Source organism: Fringilla coelebs (genome assembly GCF_963513975.1).
Source record: "Fringilla coelebs genome assembly, chromosome: 8".
NCBI classification, from domain to species: Eukaryota; Metazoa; Chordata; class Aves; order Passeriformes; family Fringillidae; genus Fringilla; species Fringilla coelebs.
Window position 1 is genome coordinate 16,741,257 of NC_140066.1, and position 21,923 is coordinate 16,763,179.

General features: G+C 38.6%; 1 protein-coding gene across 8 annotated transcripts in view; it reads left to right on the forward strand.

The window, feature by feature from the left end:
* The window catches only part of USP54 (ubiquitin specific peptidase 54), a 91,928-nt gene that overhangs the window by 32,696 nt on the left and 37,309 nt on the right, over positions 1-21,923 (forward strand). For 7 of the 8 annotated variants that reach the window (XR_014616367.1, XR_014616368.1, XM_084210897.1 and 4 more), the window contains exons 2-3: positions 12,457-13,304; positions 15,931-16,023. Coding sequence is in view for 6 of the 8 variants with exons in the window: in XM_084210897.1 (XP_084067023.1) it covers positions 13,158-13,304; positions 15,931-16,023 (240 nt within the window). In the remaining 2 variants the exon portion in view is untranslated. The remainder of the gene's footprint in view (positions 1-12,456; positions 13,305-15,930; positions 16,024-21,923) is intronic. The other variant, XM_084210899.1, reaches the window with a different exon arrangement.

A 21,923-nucleotide genomic window follows, 5' to 3' on the forward strand; every position in this document is an offset into this window, starting at 1 on the left:
ACTTTTGGGGCAGGATTTAATAATGCCCTTAGAAATGTGGAAGTCAATATTATGCTAGGGGCCCCTAGAAGGGAGTGTAGGGAGACTGATTTACCACGAGAAGGGGGGAATAGTTGGATATAGTCAAAGCAATGTGTTAGAGAAATTTATGCTCATACTGCCCTCTGAGTAGACATAAACATAATCAAGGAGAAAATTAAGAGAGATGAAACAAATGCATTTGGAAGATGTTTTTTTCAGTATGACAGTTTTTCAACTCTACCATGTTCCAACTGATATTATTCCCTTGATGCTTCTCCTAAAAGTTGACACAGATGTAAGATGTGAGACCAGATTACAATCATATTAATAGTCCTTTTAAGTGATGTGTAATGCCATACATATTTATACAAACTTTCTCTGAAATGTCTCGTGTACATGATTGTACAAGAGGATATTGCTGTCCTAAATTGTTGAGTACCTGGGTCACCAGAATCTGTTGGAATTGGAGAACTTTGGTGTACTGGGAAAAAAATGAGAATACTGAAAAGCTGGAGAAACTTCCTTTTAGTCTAGCAAAGAAAATGCCTCTAATACTCTACCTTTTTGCTCAAGCTCAGAACAGTTTAACTTCAAATGGAGTGAGCTCAGTTCTGATGGATGAGAAATGTAAGCTTTTTCCCAATCATCTACTTACTTGCACGTGTGCGCGCACACGTGTGCATGATTTATTTTATTTTCTTAATCACAGAGGAAGGATGCATAGACTCTTAATCTGGATAAAATATTCTTATTTTTTCCTGTTTCCCTTACAGGTGTGTGTATAAGGAAGTGTTGTATAAGACTTGTAATGCTGGTTAAGCAATGGATAATAATTATAGTAACAGTGTGTCTGAATGCTTTTGTCTAGTAGTGAAGGAAAATTTTGTAAATGATTTCTCAAAATGTATTTATCTTGTTGTAATAACATAACTGAAAACACCATTGTGGTGTGGTAACCCTTCTTGATAAGGATAGCTGTTACAGATGCTGCTTTCCCAGATGTCAGGTGATTGTTCCTTGAAGCCCAGTTATTCTGATGGGAGAGGACTTTTAAACAGAACAGTGTTTGGTTTTGGTTTTTTATCTCCTCGCTGGTGTTCTGGATCTGAATTTTTTTCTGTACCAAGTTGCTCATGCAACAGTTGCATCTCTTCAGCAGCTTCTTAGGTTGCCAGCATATTGTCTGGGGAATTCTGGGAAAACAAGTTCTATTGTACAGCATTACCATGCTTGTAGATGTGAGCCTGGAGCAATATCAGCTGGTCTTGCACTAACAGAATTTGGCAAGAGAAGGTGTGGGCAACATGTGACTGCTTTGCAACTTGAAGGTGAAGATTCTGTCCTGTGACCAGCTCTAGGGGATCCCAGTGTAGGGAGTGGTGGCTGTGTAACCTGTACGGGAGCCTGCAGGAAGAAGCAAGCCTTAGGGACCATTTTGGATTGCCGTGGCAGGATATGGAGTCCTTCACAGTTTTTGAGATGGATGTGTCTAACCCTTCTGCTGTGGTGAGTTCCCAAAGGACTGAAAATATTTTAACATCAGAAAAGCCATATTTTATTTAAATAGTAATAGAAATGTTACTTAAAAATAAAATCTAAGGAATACAAAATGGAAATAGGCTTGTTTCCTGTTACCAACTATGTCTTGCTTGCCCAGCTTGTCAATCACTGAGCGGTCCCAAATGCCTTACTAGAAATTTTGTGCTAAGACTAGCCATACCACACAATCCTTGGAGCTTTCATCTTTGAACACTTTGAACAGCCTTGGTATCTCCCTAGGAGGGCAGGATAGGACTCTGCCCCCAGGGGTGCTACATGGCGTAGCCACACTCTTAAAATATGGCACCCATAATTAGAAGCCAGAAACCAAATGCTTACGTAAACGTTATCATCCTGAGACCCAGTTACTTTCCTGTTTCCTGCTGTGTGTGATGGAGTGAAAGAACCCCCTAAAGCTGTTGTTGTCACTTGCCTGAGACCTTTCCCCAAAGAGTCTCTGTGCTCCAGTGCTGTTCCCCAAGGTACTTTGCTTAGGGAGTGGCACACATCATTGTAGGCTGGGCATTTTTTCTCTGTGGTGGAAGAAAAAAGATGAACCGAGTATACAGAATAGAAGACGCAAGTTTAGGAAGCTGTACTTTCTAAATTTCATGTGTTCTGTGCTGGACTGAGCCAGAAAATGCTTAATCCTTTGTGCTTAACATTGCAGAACTCCTTGGAGTCCCTATTTAAAGGGTATGTGGGTTGTGTTTAGTTTCACATGTGATTTCAGCCAGTGCATTTTTCAGTTGAATTACTGCAGAAAGGAATTAAATTGAATCTCTAAAGTAAAAGCATACTTTTTTTTTTAATGCAGATTGAAATCTTATTGTCTGATGTTGAGTTAGACTGCAGTTTTCTCTAGATACTCTTTCAATATTGAAATTAATGGCTTTAACATTTGTTGTTTGCTGTGTACTTTGCAATCCTGTCAGAACAGGCCTCCTTTTTGTGTATGAAAGCATGTATACATATCCTTAAATTTGCTCCTTGTCAGTCTGTTTTAAAATAACAACAGCATGAAGTTTCATTAGAGGTGTTTTCCTTTCCACATGTTCTAGTTGGTTAAATGTATTATAACTTTCCTGGACATCTTCAGAATAGTTTTAATCTTATCTTTAACAGGTTTTTTTCGATTGCTAAGAAAAGAACTCTTGTTACCTACCTCTTCATGATCTTTTTCTGCCCATGAGCAACCCAGAAATAATCTGGAAAGGCCCCTTTCAGGGTATATACTTCCTCTTGAGTGCTTCCTGGTGCTTGGATTTTTTTCCTGGCTGGGAAAAGTTTTGGTTTTTTTGAGGAGGTAAGGGGATTTGGGTTTTTTGTTTAGATGGGTTGGGGGTTTTTTGGTGGGTTTTTTGTAGAGAGCTTCTGGTGCCACTCAGTTGGGTCATTTTATTGTGAGGCAGAGAAAAAAAAATCAAAGCTGTTGACATCATTCTTCTTTTTCTTACCCCAACACCCAACTGATCTGTTCAGCTTGTATTATACTGCATTTGCACAGCTTCTGCTTCTGTGACCCACTAGGACAGAGCCTGCTTGTGCTTAACAAGAGTTTCTTTCATGCTTTGTGGATCTCTCCAGGCCACAGCAGGACACAAAATAATCCCTTTTGCATTTGGTAGTTTCACAGTACTTTTCTGGTGAAGATAAAATAACCTTTCTGAATGAAAACAATAGCATCATCTCCATAAGCCTGGTTTTGATAGAAGGAAATAGTGTCATTGTTTCTGCATCTTATAAAATGAACAGCAGTTTGTTTGGGTTTTTCTTCCCCAGCGCATTACTTACAGATTTTAATATTTTAAAATCTTGGAAACAGTGTTAAAAGTTTTTAAAGTCAGTATGTAATTTTTTTTTTTCGGTAATGTCTGTTAAGACTTAGAGAACCAGTTTTTTTTGAATCATAACTTTAAAATTTGTATTTGTATTTTGAATTCGGTGAGGCCAGATTTTTGTGAAAGTTCATATGCAATCTCATGGCTTCACCTTATTATTACTTCTAACATAAAAGAAAAGATACGTATTTCAGAAAACGTGTTTGTACAACAATCTGCACTCATGAAGCTTTCATTTTTGTATTCTAGGCATATTCTCTAATGTTTGAGTTTCTGAAATGTTTGACAAAGAAAGTATCCTTTGCCTGTTTTAGCCATCTACTCCAACTTTCACATTGTGAAATCTGTTAAACTTGACTTTAAGGCTTTTTTTTACTATCTTTCAGAAGATGTTTTATACCAGAAGAATTCAAGCAATTTATCTATTTGTAGGGGCTTCTCAATGAAAGTAAAATTTCAAGTAATGGAGGTAGCTGAACATCCTGTTATACAAGGGTTCCTTTCCTGTGTTTCTAGGAACCATTTCATTACTTTGCCTATGTTTGATGTTTAGCTGTGAGTTCAGGATTGTTGTGCATGAAATTGTTATTATCCTCTTGTTTCAAAACTCACAGAGACCTGCGAGATGGCTCTTTAGTTTTTAAGGTTTGTGATGAACTGAGTCTGCAGCTGGGGAGAAGCACAGTGTGTCCATGGCTGTTGGCTCAGCCAGCGATGGACCAGTTGGCCAGGTCTAGTCTTGGGCTGCAGGAGCCGCAGGGAGGCCATGGCAGCACATTATAAACACTTTATTTGCTAGTTTGGGTTGAAAAGTCTTGAGGTATGGTCATGTCTATTTGCTTCATATTCAGAAAAAGACAGGACCCAGCTCATCAGCTTGCAGAGACAGTGTTTTCCTCTGATTTCCCTAAATGCATTGGTCAGGTGTTTTCTGCTGCTGGCCTCCTGCCTGTATAGTTCCACTATCCCTGCTTTGTCTGTTCCAGGTTGTAGGTGTTTGGTGTCACAGCATGTTTCCCCCAACCTGTTTGTTTTACTCTTCCATATGCTCTTAAGTGCTGGTGGATATGGGATGTTCTGATTAGGTAAGCTTTTTCTTGTGGTGTGTGCAGTGTTTTTCCTACTCAAGTTCTGAAGTCTTCAGTGAGTTTCACAGCAAATGCTTCTCTATACAGAGCCAAATGAAGCAAAAATTACTTTCTCTGTTCTTACTAGTTATACTTATTCCTTTAAAACTACATAGTAAGGATCTTGAACTCAGCTTATGCATGTGTGTGCACACTCGTGATTCTGCTGAAATGTTATTTATAGCTATACAGCACAGATGATTGCTTAAAAAAGAGGAATAATCAGCATGTTGTGCATGCTGAGAGCATTTGCTTTATATTTTTATATGAAGTATGAATCTATATAATGTTCTGCAGTGCAGCAGTGCTCCTTCTGCCTGTCAGTTTTAGCAAAATAGGAAAAAAATGATGTAAGCATTTAGTACTGGGACCCAGCAAAGGCACCATAAACTGCTACTCACTCTGCCTTTACTGTGTTTTTGTGAGTTCTCCTATGCTGCTTTCATTTTGCACCTTGGTGTGTTATTAGTCTGTCAAGAACCTGAGAGTTACAGTCTGCCTTGGTACATGATAATGGTGGTATAGATAAAATACAAAATACAATTAACTAATATTTTCATCTAGAACTATTATTTTAATACCAAATACTGTCCTGAGCAAAGGAGGGAATAAATGCTTTTATGGTACTAACAAATGTATTATCTGCCCCCAGCTGTTGATCACAAGGGAGGTGGGAATTGTCTGCCCACCTCTGTGGAAGTTTTCACTAGCTAGTGTTATCAAAAGGTCCCTTATGTGCATGTGTTGAGGAAACTGATTTCTGCCCTGGAAGTCATCTTTCCCCTTGAGCACTACCAGAAGAGAACAGTGCATTGCAGTATTTGACTTTGAATTTCTTAGCACATCAGCAGAAAGACCTGTTTTTCTACCCAAACGCTGTCCATCTGTTTGATCAATTTGTTGCTACTTTCAATGTGTTGCTGCCTTTGCTTAATCTTTGTTGTGTTTCCTTTGAAATCAAAAGTACCAATGGAGCTGGACTTCTTCTGTTTGCTTTTCTTCCTACAAAATCTGTTTCTTGTGTGGTTGTTATTCTTTATGGATATGTGTGTATTTCCACATTCAAACATATCAGAAATCATTGGTTTATAATAGAGTTTAATAAAAGAGAGGGGTCTGTGGTGCTGTAATGTGAACAGTGTATGATTTGGGAGTTGATTGCTACTGACTTCTGCTTTAAGCAAAAAAAAGGGATGTGAAGATTGACAGGAGAACTCACAGTTACAACAAGGTAGCAGTTACAGATGAGGAAGAATTTTTCTATTCAGCAGTGAAAATCTGCAAGGTCAGGAAAAGAATGGCAGCAGATTTTAGGATTTAAAAAGTTACCAGTCATTAAGCCATATGTTTTTGAATATTGCTGACTACTTCTGAAATCTTTTAGGGTTCTTAAGTCATTGTTGGACTGGAATTCACAAGCCAGAGTACAAATCCCTTGTTTTTTTGGATCAGTGGTATTATCAGTGGAGGAGAGATGAGATTGTTTGTTAATAAGGTGCCATATGAAAATGGGCCTTGAAAGCTTTTGGCAATATTTGATGGCTGTAAAATACATAATTTTGCAATCAAAGTGTTTATACCTGGAGACTGAATCAAATACTAAATTAATCTTGAAGCTCTGCTTTGGAAAGTCAAGGTAACGATTTGGAAAGGGAATAACTGGTAACAAGAGGCTGGCTGAGCTCTTGCTTGAGTCAAATCAGAACCTCCCATTTCACTGGAGGGTTGACAGCTGCCTGTGTTACACAGGATTGATTAGTGATATTTAACTACTTTTGAGCAATTGCATAACATTTGAAGCTGCTGTGTTTTTCCATTAATCCAAATTCCACAAGTCCCATGCAGAGTGGGATGAAAAGCTGATTTCACTCTACCCTTGTTCCTTGAGAAATGTCTAGCACCAGCCTGGGCTAAGGTAGAGTGTTTTTTAAATATAGGCTTGGGAGAATACACTTATATTTCATATAGAAAGAAACAGAAAACTTGAGGATAAGCACTTTGGAAATCCAAGTGAGTTAAAATGTAAGCTTTTATTATCATGTACAGTGGTCTTAAGAGTTGAACAACTCTGAAGGGTAGATCTGAAGGGAATGCAGATGGTTTTGAAAGGGCTTGAGTTTACTTAGGACTGGGCAGACTTTCTTAATTTTATATATATTCCTTGCCTCTCCAACTATCAGAGAAAAGTTGCTGATACAAAAGGGTTGTGTAAAGGTGGCTGCTGCTTCCAAAGGATTTTGGAAGTAAAACCAGTGGCTTGTCTGCCTCCATTCCCTGTAACCTCCACAGCAAATTCATATGCTGAAAGTATCATGATGCATGAGATCAATGGTTATTAATATACTGCTTTTTCTGACAGTAGAACCATTATCTGGGGAGCAAAATGTGTTTTGGCAATAAGCCCCACAGAAAGTAAATAGTGTGGCATTTGTATCTTTAGGTCTGACCTCCAATCTCTCATTGTTTGCCTTTGAACAGAAGCCCTGTACTACTCAATTCTTTTATACTATGCTTTTATCAATTGCAGTCTTTAAGAAAATATGCTTTACTCTAGAAAATTCTAGATCTTCTTACAGGTTAAGTAATTGTTGATCCGAAAAGACTCTAATGCTGGCTTTAGATATTGAGAGTTGCATTTGGACTTTTAATTTATTTTTTAATTATAATTTGCCTTTGAGTAATTGTCATGTTGTACTGGAGCTCCTTACCAGATGGGTTTTAATAGCTCTTCTCATTAGTTGAGAGGCAGCTGGATATTTTGAGTCTTCTTAACTGTTTTATGAAAGTCTGGACACAGCTACCTTACTGTCTCAATAGCTGTATAGGAAAAGCAACATGCTTTTCCATTATTCTGAACAAAAGTCTATGTGGTTGTCAGCATAGAATACAGGTGTTTATCAGCTGATGTCCTTATTTCAGAAAGGGCTGCAGAAAAGGCTGCTAAGACTGTAACCCTGGAGGAGAATATTCTGCATTTCATAGCCAATGGCTTTCCTTCTGGGTTTTGGTGGTTGGATTTTTTTTTTTTTTTTTTTTTTTTTTTTTGGTGCTTTTTTTCCTTGACTGTGAAAGATGCTCTTTAAATAGATTTGGCTGACTGTCAGGCTTAAAATCAAATGATTCAGATTAGGTAAGTGTTTGCAAGATTTCATTACACTGCTTTAAGGGGCAGTCCACAAGAGTTTTATAAAACCTACAAGCATTTTGGATGAGGAAGTTGGAGAATGTTTTGCTGTAAAGAGTGTTTTCATGCAGTATAAAGCTGTACTTGACCCCAGCAGCTTACAGGGTCTCACTTTGGAGTGCTTCTGCAGAATGTGGTCTCTCCATGCTTCTTGTTGGTCTGAGCAGTTAACAGGAATGTTGAGTGAGTTGGTTTTCATGTTTCATGGTTTATTGGTTGTTGGTTTCAAAAGTTGGTATAAAACCGTAATTTTCCTTCATAAAATTGTTCCGTTTTTTTCCTTCCTATGACTGTAGAAGCATTAAGTTATTTATAGAAATGGCAACATTGCTGCGTTGGGGAAATGCATTCCTAAAAAGTGATTGACCCATCAGTATTTTGACTACAGTTTCTTCTGTTGGTTGATAGGCTGTATAAATCAAGTCGTAAATACCAAAAATAATGTTTGTTATGCTAGTTTTGCTTGCTGTTCTGTCTAGTCTTATCCATTTTTGTTTGCATTATCTTGAGGTGATCTCTCAGAAATGGCCTCACTGTGTCTTCTGGAGAAACCTGTGGTGTTTGATCAGGGTTGCTGTATCAGTACTCTCTGAAGAAATGCATCAGTGGATTTTTGGGAAGCGTGTTTTTAGTCTTCACTCCAAGATCATTTTGATTGTCTTTATCAGCCACTTTTAGCCAGACATTCAGAGAATTTGCTTCTGGTAGGTGGAAGGACTTCTTTGGTGTCTGAAAGAGTATTTATCATAACCTTAGCAAACTCTTATTTTCCAAAAAGGCTCTGGGAAGTTAGCCTAAGGTCTCTGGTACTCAAAGCTTTGTCTTTACAACACTTCAGGGACTGAGAATTGTGCAATAGCACATGGAAAACAAGGAAGACCTGTATGAGTCTGTTATGGGCACCAGTGGCACTGTGAGGTGCTGTCAGTTCCAGTTCCTGGTTCCTCCCAGTAGGCACATGTAGCACAGAGCCAGGTAATCAGCTTGTTCATTTAAAAGGATGACTGACAGATGGGTGCAAGCTTGATGGCAGAAGTATTACGGACTCTTCCCTGCCCCTTTCTCCCAGCAGAGCCATCAAGGCTGAGAAATGCATGCATAAAGCAGAAATTTTTTCCCCTCTGTTGTCCCATTTGTACTGTGAAAAAATTCTTGGCAACAGAGATGAATGTAAATCTACCTTTTTGTAGTTCCACTTTATTGTCTAGGGGAGCAAATAAATCTGTCTCGTATTTCTGGCTAGCTAAGAATCTCAAAAGAAAGAGATGTCCTCAAGACGAGGAAATCATCTTCTTTGCTTCTGTCAGGTCATTGCCCTCTTCACTCTTTTCTTCATCCAGCCTCATAGTTATTTGGTATTGGGAAGTTTTTCCACCCCTCTATTTTATTTAATTACCTTCAAGATTGAATTTAAACTGACTTGTAAAGCTCACTATCTTTTGGGATGTCTAAACTAAATGAAAACTTTAATATTAGATATCTGCAATTAAATATAATTTAATCCATGCAGAAATTCACAAACACTTTCATCATTGCAGGTGCATGGACAAAGTGTGTTCTCAAGCCTCTATTTCTACAAACTTTCCATCTAGCTGAGAACTGCCATGGGATTATTCTTGTGCCTCTTCACTGAAGGAGTCAAACTCAGGAGCCATCTGGGTGAAAACTTTCATCAAAATCCATTGTCTTGGACAAGTCTGTCTTTTTTTGTTATCAAAAGATCTTGATTTCAAAGCTGTTTCACCCTTCTTTAGGTTTCAGAGGTGTTGCAGCATGTGAAGGCATGATTTGCCCTCAACACCATTAATCTACTCCCCACCATCAGAATAGGTGGTAGGATACTGGGAGAAAGGAGTCTCCTCTCTAAAATCAGATACATTCACACATTGAAGCATTTACTTTGTTCTGTGTTTTGAAAGGTTTTTCTCAGAAATATAAGTAATAAGCACTAAATTCCAGACCTCTACTCCTATTTAATAGTATGATAAATAATTAATTGGTGGTTTCAGCCATGCCTAGTCCTTTATGGAATCATCTTTGTTCCTAAACAGGGTTGTTCTATTTCACCCACATGCTTGGATTGAGAGTTCAAGCAATGACCTAAAATGTTTGGCTACATGAGACTGCAGTAGGAGAGGGGTGTTACATTCCACACACCCCTCCTCCTCACCCCCAAAGATGAACAATGATAGTGGGACCTTGCCAGAGAATAAAGGATGCAACTTGAGATGTTACATTTCTGCATGATTGATTTAGCAAGGAAATATGGGGATAAACAGGGTCTTGAAATCTTCTGTGGTACATCTTGTTCAATGTTGTGCTCTGCTGTCAAAGGACAGACTCTGGTTTCTTCAGGCCAGAATTGTGTGCTGAACCATGGCCAGCTTTGCTCTGGGGCTGTGTTGCTGCAGTGATGCCCCGTGCCTCTCTCATCTGCTGAGCCTGTCTCTGGTGGCTGGGAGCCCTCCTGCCTTCCCGAAGGAAGCTGCTACAAAGCAGCAGGAAGATCTAGAACGTTGGGTTGGCTTTTTTTATTATACGTTCTTTATCTATTTTTAATATTTTATTTGCTCCTTATTAAAACATTTGTCTAATGTTTATTTGAGTTATTGTATGTCACTGGCAAGTCTTTTGGAGGTTGGCACAGTGCAAAGCTGTGATCTGGAGATCTGGTTTTGTCCTAACTGGGTGGTTACCAGCTTAAGTGTTTTTTGCTTGTTCTTAGCTTTGCAAAGGCCATGTAGCCAAATGAGCAAACTGAACATGCTCCTGTGAGCAGCCATGGTGGTTGGAAGTCAGTTCTGCTAAGCCTGAGCAGAAGCAGTGCAGGTACTAAGCTTACATGGCTACTGTAAATATTCAGGCCAGTTTGAAGTAGTCTTGCTGCAATGGCAGAACTGCAAAGCCTCTAGTCCTGAATTTTGTTCCCAAGACAATAAAAATAAACTAAAAAAAAATGTATTCACTTTGTCATAGCTGATGTAGCTTTGCTCAAAAATGGTTCAAAAGTTAGCTTTACAGCCCATTTTGAGAGCAGAGTCTTGTTTTGAACTTGAAGTCCACTGAATAGGTGCAGCTCTCAGCTGTGTGTCTTGGGCATGTTTTCAGTTGTATTTTTTTTTTTGTTGTTGTTGTTTTTGTTTGTTTGTAGGTGCTTTGGAAAGAGCACCAGGTGTTTGGCTCAGTGGTTTTTGTGAGGCAGCACAGAGCCTGTCTCTGTTACACTCAGCACTGCTCCGTCTGTGACGCACAGTCTTAGCCACTGCACCTATTGCAAGTGGTGTTGCTTTACGGAGATCCCTAAATTGATCCCTCAATAGCTCATACAGTGTGGTTGGCTCATGGTTCATGGTGAGGTTGAGCAAAGAAAGGGGGTTGAGGCTGAAATTGCTTTGAAATGACTCCTGTGTAAGTTCAGCACTCAGGAATGTTGTGTGACGGGCACGGCAATGGTCTGTGCCTGCAGGCTTGCAAGCATGTCTGAAATTTTGCATGGTACACTGGCAACCAGGAGGACTACTCATCTGTGAGAAGATATTTGCCTGCCTTACAGCAATGCTGAGACTTCATTAATATTTGTAGAATGACTTTAACAGAAGTACAAATGAAGTATTACTAGAAGGGAATGTGTTAGGCTGCTGTAACGCATTTGGTGGTATTCGGGAAGTTGTATTTTCACAGGAGATGAAGAATTTATAATTGTGTGGAAGATGAAGAACATTCCTTTGCAAATGCCCAGGGTATCTTTGTAGGGTATTATACTCTCAGTTAATTTTTGCTGATGTACAAACCCTACATATATCTATTTTGTAGTGACTTCATGCTGCAATTAATACTTAAATACATTTGGATGAGAGTTGTCTTGCTCATACTAGCCCTAATAGGTAATTTCAAGTGTTATGTGTATCAAAATTGGTAGAATTCTAGATGTCATTGGGAATGTCCCTGGAAAATACTATGCAAGTTTCTGTAAATATAGGTGGACTACACTTGAGAGAATTTTAAAAAAAATTGTTGTCATGAATCCTTGTCATTCCTGTTTCTAGAAATTTCTTAAATATTTTTTCCAGGTTCTTGTAGATGAGGGAAAAAGTGAACTTGTGGTGGGAAGAGCACTTTCTGTTGAATAATTGTTCTGGCTTCTTCAGAAGCTTCTATGCCTTTTATAAGACATCATATATCCCATGTACCTGGATTAAGTAGTATTTTAGAGGCACACATAGTTTCTGATGAAGGAAATTTGGAGACTTTTTTTTCTGGAGAATGTCGTGGGTTGCTGAGTCAGGGATGAGCCTTGTGCCTTCCATGTTCAGTGCAAAATCCCAGTTCTGGGGTGGAGAACGTGCTAGCATGTATTCATAGAACCACAAATCCTCGTGTAACTATTTGAATGAATAAGGTATTATTAAAAAAAAAAAAAAACACTACAAGATTGTACAGGATATGTTTGACTACTGCCATGGGGTTTACTTCAATGTTGTGTTTTTTTTTTTTTTAATCTAGTTTCCTTCTTAACCTTGCCAGCATACTCCAAACTTCCTTGCTGTTACATGCTTTTCTCAGAATCCTCTGTTCTTTTCCATATTATTTTATTTTTTGGGTGGAGGAACATTTATATTTTTTGCTTTGTCTCTGAAGATTCAGTGTATTGTGGGAGGTGAGGCAACACTGGTCTTGGCAGAACACCACAAAACCAAGAGAGTAATTAAATGACGCAAGCCTTTGATTATTTTTCTCTCTCAAGCTTTCTGGCACGGCTGGGCATTCCGATTGCAAAAGGAGGATCGGGAGAAGAAATTTCTAAAGATCGCATGCAGAATTAGAAGAACTGTGTCGGAGACGTCTTGCTTCTTTACAGCTCTTCGTTCTCAAGTGCTGGAGTTACTTCTTTTTCCCCTGTGAGGCTAATGTGTCTTTCATCACCCAAGATACATGTAACTGAAAGAGAGCTGCCGAGGTTGTGTTTTGGTTTCTTTGCACCCCTACTAATTGGATTTTTCTCGTGTTCTTCAGGAGGATTATAGAAGGATTACAGAAGCTGTGTTTTTGGGGGTGTGGGAGGAAGTTGTTGTTTTTCTCCTCTTGAGTCTGGGACCTCCTTGATTTACCATTTGTTCTCTGAAGTTGTTGCCTGTTTGGAAAAGGGAGAAGCAGCTTAACATGAACTTGCACAACCATGGATTCAATCCCTTTGCAAATGTTCTATGTGGCTGCTTTTAAAGGAGGTTTTTGCATGCATAAGCAGCAAATGAAGAATAGCATCCCAGGCTGGATTTAAAAGAAGCAAGCTCCTTGAGTCCTGGCAAAAGGATAAATACTGTTTAAACTATATTTTAAGGAAGGCTGGGTGTTGTTCCAGTTTCAAATTTTTTTGAAAGGAAGCATCTGATCAAGTCAAATATTCTGCCAGCCTAAACCTTCATTTTCTACAGCTGAAACTGGAAGATGTCTTGGAAAAGAAATTACTTTTCTGTGGGTCGTGGCAATGTACAGGGCATGTTTACTCCACGAAATACCACCTCAATAGCACCCAGTAAAGGTCTTAGCAATGAACCAGGACAGAACAGTTGCTTCCTGAATAGTGCGCTACAGGTAAGAGCAGAGAATAAAGAATATTTCTGGTTTTGCCCTCTGTCTGTTGCAGTATTTTTCTAGGTACTGTGCAACAAATGTAGCTGAACTCAAGTACATAACTGTTGGTGGGCCTAGATAGCATAAAGCTACATTTGGAAAAGCAGATTGAGTTATTAAACAGATTTTTAATTTTCAAGTTTTCCTAGTGAATTCAATAGCATTTGCATAGTCATCATATACTTGGATGTCTTGTTTGTTTAAGCTTGTAGAATGTCAACCAAAGCTGAAAATATGCATAGAAAATGTATTTTAAAATAATAGGATATTGCATAGCTTGCAGAATGCATACTCCTTAAAAGGAAACTTAACTTTTTTGTTGAACCAGTCAGGATTTCATAATAACTATACAAGATCCGTTTCGTGTAGTTCAGTTTTCTTTCTGTCTGCTGCTTTGCTGCTTAGTTTAAATGACTGTTTGCCTTTTGATTTAGAAGAAAAACCTTTTCTGGTGCCAAATTCAGTGGAGTGGTATGGCTGCAATAGAGATGTTGTCACCATTTAAATGCTTTGAATATCTGATGCTTGAGATTCAGTCATTTTGGCAGCAGGGCTTAAAACCCCTTCACATCAGTTTCCATCCCTTCATATGACCTGTCTGTGCAGAACAGACTGTATCACTGTGGGTTTGACTTCTGTTTAGCTTTTTTTTCCATGGGCACAATCAGGTTCTCAACTAACTTCAGGCTTCCATATAGCCCTAGTGCAAATAATGCCTATATGTACACCTATGACCCTCAATAGGCTTAAAATGTTAGGAATGACAGGGCAAAGAGAAGGTTCTAGTGTTTTGTGTCAATTACCTTTACTAAGCTGTAAGGTGTAATGACCAGCTGCTTCCTAATATTGAGTTAGTGAACCTAGGTCTGGCCTAAGTAGATCCTAATACCAACTGCATACCATATGTGAAGATGAAAGCATATGACCTGGTCTTTAATCAGCTACAGAAACCCTTTCTTTTGAAGCTGAAGAGAGATAGGATAATGAAAGTACTTAACAATCAGAGCTGAATTAAAAAAAAAGGCAAGATGGTAATCATTTCATAAAATACGTACTTCTGGGGTATGTCTTAATTTTTCAACACTTAGGTCTGAAATGCTCTTGAATGTTTGTTGCTCCTCACTCTTACGATTTTTTATAAACATTCAAGCTAAACTCCAAAGGCAATTACATTAAAAAATTGGACTCATTCCTAAACATGATTTTTTTGTCCTTTTGTAAAGTCTGCAGTAGTTCTTCAGGAATGTTTGTGTGTAATCAAATGTTTTCAAGGCTTATGTTTCCTCCCAGGCCCTTTAGCACAGGGATAGTTCGAGTTTAAACATGGCCATGGCAACTATGAATTTTTGGGAAACTTACAGATTGTATTTAAAAATGTGTTTACTGAATATTACATATTAGTATGGTTTAAATAACAAATCGTTCCACTTGAAAATACTTCTTGAAACCAGCACAAATTTTGCCAGGGTACTAAATTTTTTCTAGCTAGTTACTCGAGGCAAATTCATCAGAAATAAGAAGTTTGGTTCCTCTGTTTGTGCTAATGAAGCATTTAGCCAGTCACATGTCAGCCTGGACCTTGCTGCTCTGTCCGGAACCTGGTAGGACGTGATTTAGGTCAGGGCTTCTTTCAGTGCAGACTTCTGCCTTCAGGAAGGCTGGACTGATGTTTGCAGGAAAGTTAGTTTGAGCTGAAATAGCCAGTCCTTACCACATTTATACATAAAGAGCTCACTGTAGAATGCCTCAGAGGTGGATATTGTTGCTATTTTGCAGATACAAATTTGAATAATTTCCCAAGAGTGTACAGGTTTAGTGATAAAGCTGAAGAATAGAAAACTATGGTGCTCTTAGAGCAGATTTCACCTCTCACTGTTGCTAGCAGAGCATGTGAAAGCCTGCTTGCTTTTCTGTGCTATGACCCTACCTAGTCACACACCTGGTATTACCACCATAATTCTCCTGAGAAAGCTGTAACTGCCCTAACAGGCTAGGGTTAGTAATCGTGGCCTGTCAGGACACTTAGTAATGATAATATTGGGCATAACGGATTTTAGTATTCTGCTGTTTCCTCTTGCACCGACTTGTTTATGTATATGCTGTTGGTGCTCCATTTCTTCATAATCTGGGCTTTCTGCTCAGAACAAGAAAGCTGTGTAGGATTGGAAGAAAGGAAGAGCTTCATCCCCATCAGTCCAGGGGGTGTCCTCGGCAGCTCTCCTCAACTTCATGGTGTGGTTGCCCAGGAGCCAGCCTGGTGCCAGCACAGCAGAGCAATCAGAGCAGGTGCTGTGTAAGCCAGCACTGCCACATGGATGAAGAAGTAGGTTTTCTAATCTAAAAGCACATGGCAAGAAATTCAGAGGAAGGTCATACTGTAAATTAGCACGTGAAGGTTACAGGCTAAAGAAGAAAGTTGAAAATGTCAACTTGCAGTTAGATAAAAGGCATCCCCTTTGAAGGGATGATCACTGATGACATTGGTATACTTCTTGGATTATTCAGCACATGCAGTTTAATCAGAAGCTTATGCAATATTTTATTTTATATATTCATAAAATTGGCTGTGCCCCCTTTTCTGTTTCAGGTTCTCTGGCACCTGGACATTTTTCGCCGCAGTTTCCGTCAGATCACAACGCACAAATGTATGGGCGATTCTTGCATCTTCTGTGCTCTTAAGGTAAAAGTTAGAAATACATTGAAAACATTCTTTAAAAATTTGAGCAGAAATATTTGTGACATTTAATTAATACTTATAATCAATCTTGCACCTGAAAATGTGTGAGAACAAGGTAAATGTGATAGCTAGTGGTCCAAGATCCAGTTTCTAAAATGTGTTCACATGTGTTGGTAAAGTTTCAGGTACAAGGACTCTTCTTAATGGTATGCAGGTCATTGTGAGTCTCCATTAATTCAGCCAGTAAAATACAAGTTTGCTTTATTTCTTCCAATTTATCATTTGGTATACAAATATAATACTTATGCAGTCAGTGTGCTCATCAACATATACCTTTCCCTTTAGAGCTACTTTAAATGTCAGGATAGAAAGGCCATTTAGCTAAGCCTTTCTTCAAACAGTTCAAAACTGTTGATTATGTAAGACTAAAAGGTTGTTTTCTACTGTAAATATTGATGTCTGCATTAAATGGCTCAGCTCTTTGTAGTCTCTGTTTTAAAAACTATCAATTCTGTTTGTAGCTGCAGATTCAATAACTGATTGTCGTAGAGGCTGCCTTGACAGTAAGATCTACACGCTAGCTCTGATTTTGAGTACTGCTATGAACTTGAGTAAATTGTGCAATGTTGTGTCTCTGTCTCTATCAATTAGTTTGTTGCATTCTGGGGGTTTTTTGTGACCCCCTTTCTAAATTTTGCTAGCTCAACCCCCTCCCAGCTTTTTGTAGGAGAAATGTACATGATGCAAACATGATGAAAATATCTAGCTTTCATCTTCCTGAGCAGTGATTTTCCTTTCTGAAATTGAGACTTAAACATCTTATTTGATCACAAATGCGTTGTAAAATCCAATTAAATATATAAACTAATTGTGGGAGAATTTGTCATGAATTCTATGTACAGTAATGAAAATGACAGACACCATGTCTTATAAAAATGGTAAAATAGAGACTGCAGGTTTAAATTAAGATCATCTGATGTTCCCAATCAATATTTATAGTATAACAGCTGTATGGCTGCTCTTAAGTAACGTCACAGGTGCTCTGGTAAAGACAGGCTTGAAATGAGTTATCTAGGGAGCTTTTGGGCTGTTGTTGAGGAGTCTTCCCTGGTAAATGAACAATAAAGGGGAGACTATTAAGGCATGAAGTAAGAGAATTTATCTTTTTTTGAGGGGAAATTTGTCTCAAGATATATCTATTGAAATCATGAGACAGGATGATATTTACAGCAGTATCATCAAAATAGAATGTAACAGTGGGTTAGGAGCAAGGTAGTGCATCTTAAGTGAGATACCACTCTTCAGACACAGAAAAGATGGAGTATTAAATGTACCCCCTTCCTTAAAGGGGAATGATAAGACTTAGTTATGATCTGGTTTGAGTTCATTAAGTTAGTGGGATAATTTAAATGTATTTTTTGGATCATGCCCTCGAGTAATGTCAAGTGATTGTTGGTATTCTTTGTTAGCCAAGATGAGGTCAGAAAGAAAAGGATTTAGAAATTTACCATGAATGTAAGCTTCTGCTATTCTGGGATTTAACTGAAAAGCATAATCAAGGAAATACCAGGAGATCAAGGAAATACCAGGAGATCGTTCATTCTGTCATGAGTGAAAGTAGACTCTCAACTCTGCACTAAAGTCCAGGTTTCAATATTAAGATAATAGTTAAAAGCCTTTCTGTATAGAATACTGAAAAAGAAGGTGAGGGATGTGAAAGAATATTACAGGAAAAAGGAGAGGATGAACCTTTGTGGTACTGGTCTTGAAAGGTGACCTGCAGACAAAGATGCATATGGATTAGCAGTACTGGTATGAGAGAGAAAGCGCTACAGGAAAACTGGAAGATGACAGGATCTCTGGAATATATGTATTAAAAGCAGACATTGGGTCAAAGAATGTTTTGTTTTGTTGGTAAAATCCTTGTTTTTGATGTCTTGAAGTGTGTAGTGGAAATTACAGGTGGTGTGGCAGAATTCACAAATTCTATGCATGCAACTGTATGTTTATTTTTTAATAAGCAGCTTTTGAAAAATTTGCTGCCCTTTTCACTCTCAGATACCTGCAAAGATTTTTTGTGTGTGTGTGTGTTTTTGGTTTTGTTTGGTTTTTTTTTTTTTTTTACCTGAAGTTCTTAGCAATAATGTTCCTAGCTGGCAGTTGTTACAACCCTTAATTTCCCATAAAACAATTATATTGCACCACATCCTCTACTACTTTTGCACATTTCAGGAATCTTGTGTCTGGTTGTGTGCAGAATTCCTAGAGCTCACAAAAACTCTAAAGAACACATAAGGAATTGAAGAATTACCTAGACAATTATTTATGAATGTGGGCAGTAACCAAAACTTGAAAAAGTAAATAGATTCCAACTGGATCCAAATCAAAGAGTTAGCATCTACTCTATGTGCAGTCTGTTCTTCATGGGAGATTGCTGTGTGTTCTACCAAAGCCTGTTCCAGCAACTCTTTCTCTGGATAATATTGTGCCAAGCTTTCACTTTTATTATCTAGTGTAAAATGTTAATATGTGTACATAAGTATTTGAAAATTCCCACTCCCCCTTTTTGTGTTGCTGTCAAGTCAAATACTGTTATAAAGGTGAGTTATAAGGGCTGTCACTTGATTCTAAGTGAAATTGGGGGTGCAAACCTGCCCTCAATCCTCAAAAAAACCTCTGGGCACCAGAAATGTAAGCTGTCTTGCTTGAAAGCAGCTGAAAAGGTAGGGATATTCACGAGGGACAGCTCCAAACCATGGAGATGGTCACATTCATCTTCATGTTCTCCTTAAGCAGGCAGTAGAATAGGGAAAAAGGCTGTTCAAGGTGTTTACTCATTCTCTGCTGCCCTCTGGATCAGTGTTTTCAAATTGCTCTATTTTCTTTCTCCTGTAAAAGTCTGTCTGGTACATGTTATGTGTAAACTTCTATAAAACAAGTGGGATTATGTGCTTAATGTGCACCTAATACTGCAAGCATCACCAAGAGCATGTTCTGTGTTCCAGGGCAGCAGGGTCATCCCTTCTTTTCTGTGCCCATCTCTTCCCCTGCCCCAGCTCTCCTTCCTGCTCTGGAAGCCTTTAACTATTGTCCTGCCAGAGTAATGCTGGATTAGCCTCCAGGTCTTTGACATCCTCTTTTTCTTGAATCTTGCCTTAGGCTTTGCTAAGATGAGGGAGAAGAAGTGGCTGGATCCAGTGGGAACACCAGAATTTGGAGCTCTATACCATGCGAAAATCTCCTATTAGGGTCTGGGGAGAGGTAATTAGCCTTGCATGCTGTCAGGTGGATCTGCCCAAAACACTTGTCCAGACCAAGCAAGGTGGAGGCAGGACATGTTTACCCTTCTTCAGAGCATGCTGGCATGTTCAAATTCCAGCCGGGCCTGAGAAAGGGACAGTACTTGTGGGGAAGAGCCTGTGTCATGTTCCCCCACTTCAGGGTCCTTTCACAGCATACCTGACACCATCTGTGCTATACAGAGATGGTCCATGCTCCTGCTCTGAAATGTTATTCTGAAGGTTACATCCTCTTCCTTTTGACTCTAGAGGAAGATAGTCTTCTCTAGGCTAAATTTAGCCATGGAATAACACTGAAGAAGTTGTATTTTTTCCACACTTTCTTGGCTTGTTGCAACTGTTTCTAGGATTTGGATGTCATGCACTGTATTTACTGTAATTGCTCAGTTAGCTCTCTAAATATTACTTGTAATTTCAAATATGGGATCACAGGACCGTGATGTCATACCTGATCAAATAATATTTTATTTTTGTACCACGTTGAAGACTTCCATTTCACAAATTCTTGAAGTAATTTTAAAATTTGATGTGCTACCTGACTGTGTTTGTGTAGCTAAAAAATGAACCTTGAAATCAGATACGCATTCATTAGTTATTTGGAAGTTACCTTGCATCAACAGCTATAAAAAGGGAGAGTTGCAGAATCTGTGCTGGAACCCCAAACACCGCCCCTTAAAATGTGGCATTATTTAAGTATTTTTTTCAGTACGCAAGCTGTCCTTACCACTATATGGTTTGCCTGCTGTTAAACTGGAACAGCTTTTTGATTTATTATTTATGCTGAAGTCTACTATGATTTGGTTTATTTTCCTTTTTTTTCAGCATGGCTTTGCTTTGGTGTTTATCACAGCTGGAAGAGGGTAGGAAGGGGGAAATCCGTCCACTGTACTGAGAATGCCACAGAGAGTTTGTTCTCCTTCCAGGGATTGTACTGGGAGCTCCATAGTGCCAGGATACAGGACAGAGTGGTTTTTGTAGGTCACAAAGAAGATTGTGTTCTATTGATTGATACATTCTAGTAGGGCTGGTCTTTTCTGTTGTTTTGTCATGTGCAACAAAAGCAGGAAGAATGAGTTTTCTGCGTAGAGATGATGTTGTTGTTTAAGATGAAAATGGAGAACAGTAGGGTTTTACAATGCTTTGAAAAAATGGAATGACTATGGTTGGTTCTCATAAGCCACTTGCTTGAAATTGAGTGATTTATTATAAAATGTTTATCATGTGGTTGAGACCATAATAGGTTGGTTGCAAAGATGACATCCTCTTTTTTGTGCTCTTTTTCTAATGCCAGTAGTATTTCAGGTAAAACACTAGTCAAAATACATAAAATAATTACTTTTATTGTTTGAATGTTTTTCATCAGTTGGCACTTGCAGTTAACTGTCTGCCAAACAAACTAGCAGCGAGTACAGTTCCCTGAGTTAATAAACTGGTAATTGAAGCTTCCAAATAACAATTGGCGGTTTTGATCTTGATTAAGCAGTTAATGAATTGTTACCTCGTAGATGTGCACATTCTGTGATTTTAATTTTTTTTCCTGCCACCTTCCTAAACAAGACTTGTAGAAAGTATTGTTTTTACAGCCACAAGTGCCTGACTTGACAGTCTCTACTGGGGACCTCATCTTAATATTCAGGGTACAGTGTGAGTACAAATGGAAGATACATAAAAAGAAGGGAATAAATGGAAATCTAGGTTGATTGTTACCAGACTTAGAGGTTTGAAGAGAGATCAAAAGACACAAAATCAAATAGATGTAGAATTTGTTGCAACCTTGAAGACGAATATAACACAAGGAAATGTGGGGAAGAAATGTGAGTTAGTGGAAACACGGTTGGTGGAGGCTGATTGTTTGGATAGGAGAAAAGTGATTTTTAGCAGCCATTTGAAACAGGTTATTGTTCTGAGTATGAGGCTTCAGTGAGAGAGTGTGGTGTTCTGAATGAGAGATTAGGCACTACAGGCAAGAAAAAAAGGTGCACTGAGCAGGGTGAGAAAGACATGCTATTGAAATGGAGAGAAGGCTTAAAAAAATTATGCAAACAAAAATCCCATCACCAAAACCCAGAAACAATTGATTAGTGTAGGGAATACTAAGGGGAGGGAAGAAACATGTTTTGTTCTTTGAAATACCATACCACTAGAGCTGCAGTGATATCCTATATAGAAGAAGCTTCTGTGTCATTCTGGAAGGGTTAGTTCCCAGAAAGCTGCCAAGGACACAACTCAAAAATCACAGTGCATAAACACTGTTCTGATTCAGTAGCTCTTCCCTATTGTCTTCATCTGTCAATTTATTCTTATGTCAGCCTACTTTTGCACGCTTGATTAAAAAGTCGCATGTGGATGTGTATCAAGTTTGGTTTGCTTCATCAGTATGGTGAAGTTAGTTACACACTGCAGATGTCAGTTTAGCCCAAATAAATGGAATACTTCTTTCTAGGGAGGAAGTTGATTCCAAATGCTATTAAAGACAATTGGGAGCAGATCTTGTAAACTCTAGGAGGGCGTTCACAGTTCATGCAACTTTCAGATCTTTAAAGAACTCCCAAGAATGCCTTTCAAGCCCATGGATTACCTAAAAGAGTACTTGCTATCTGTAAT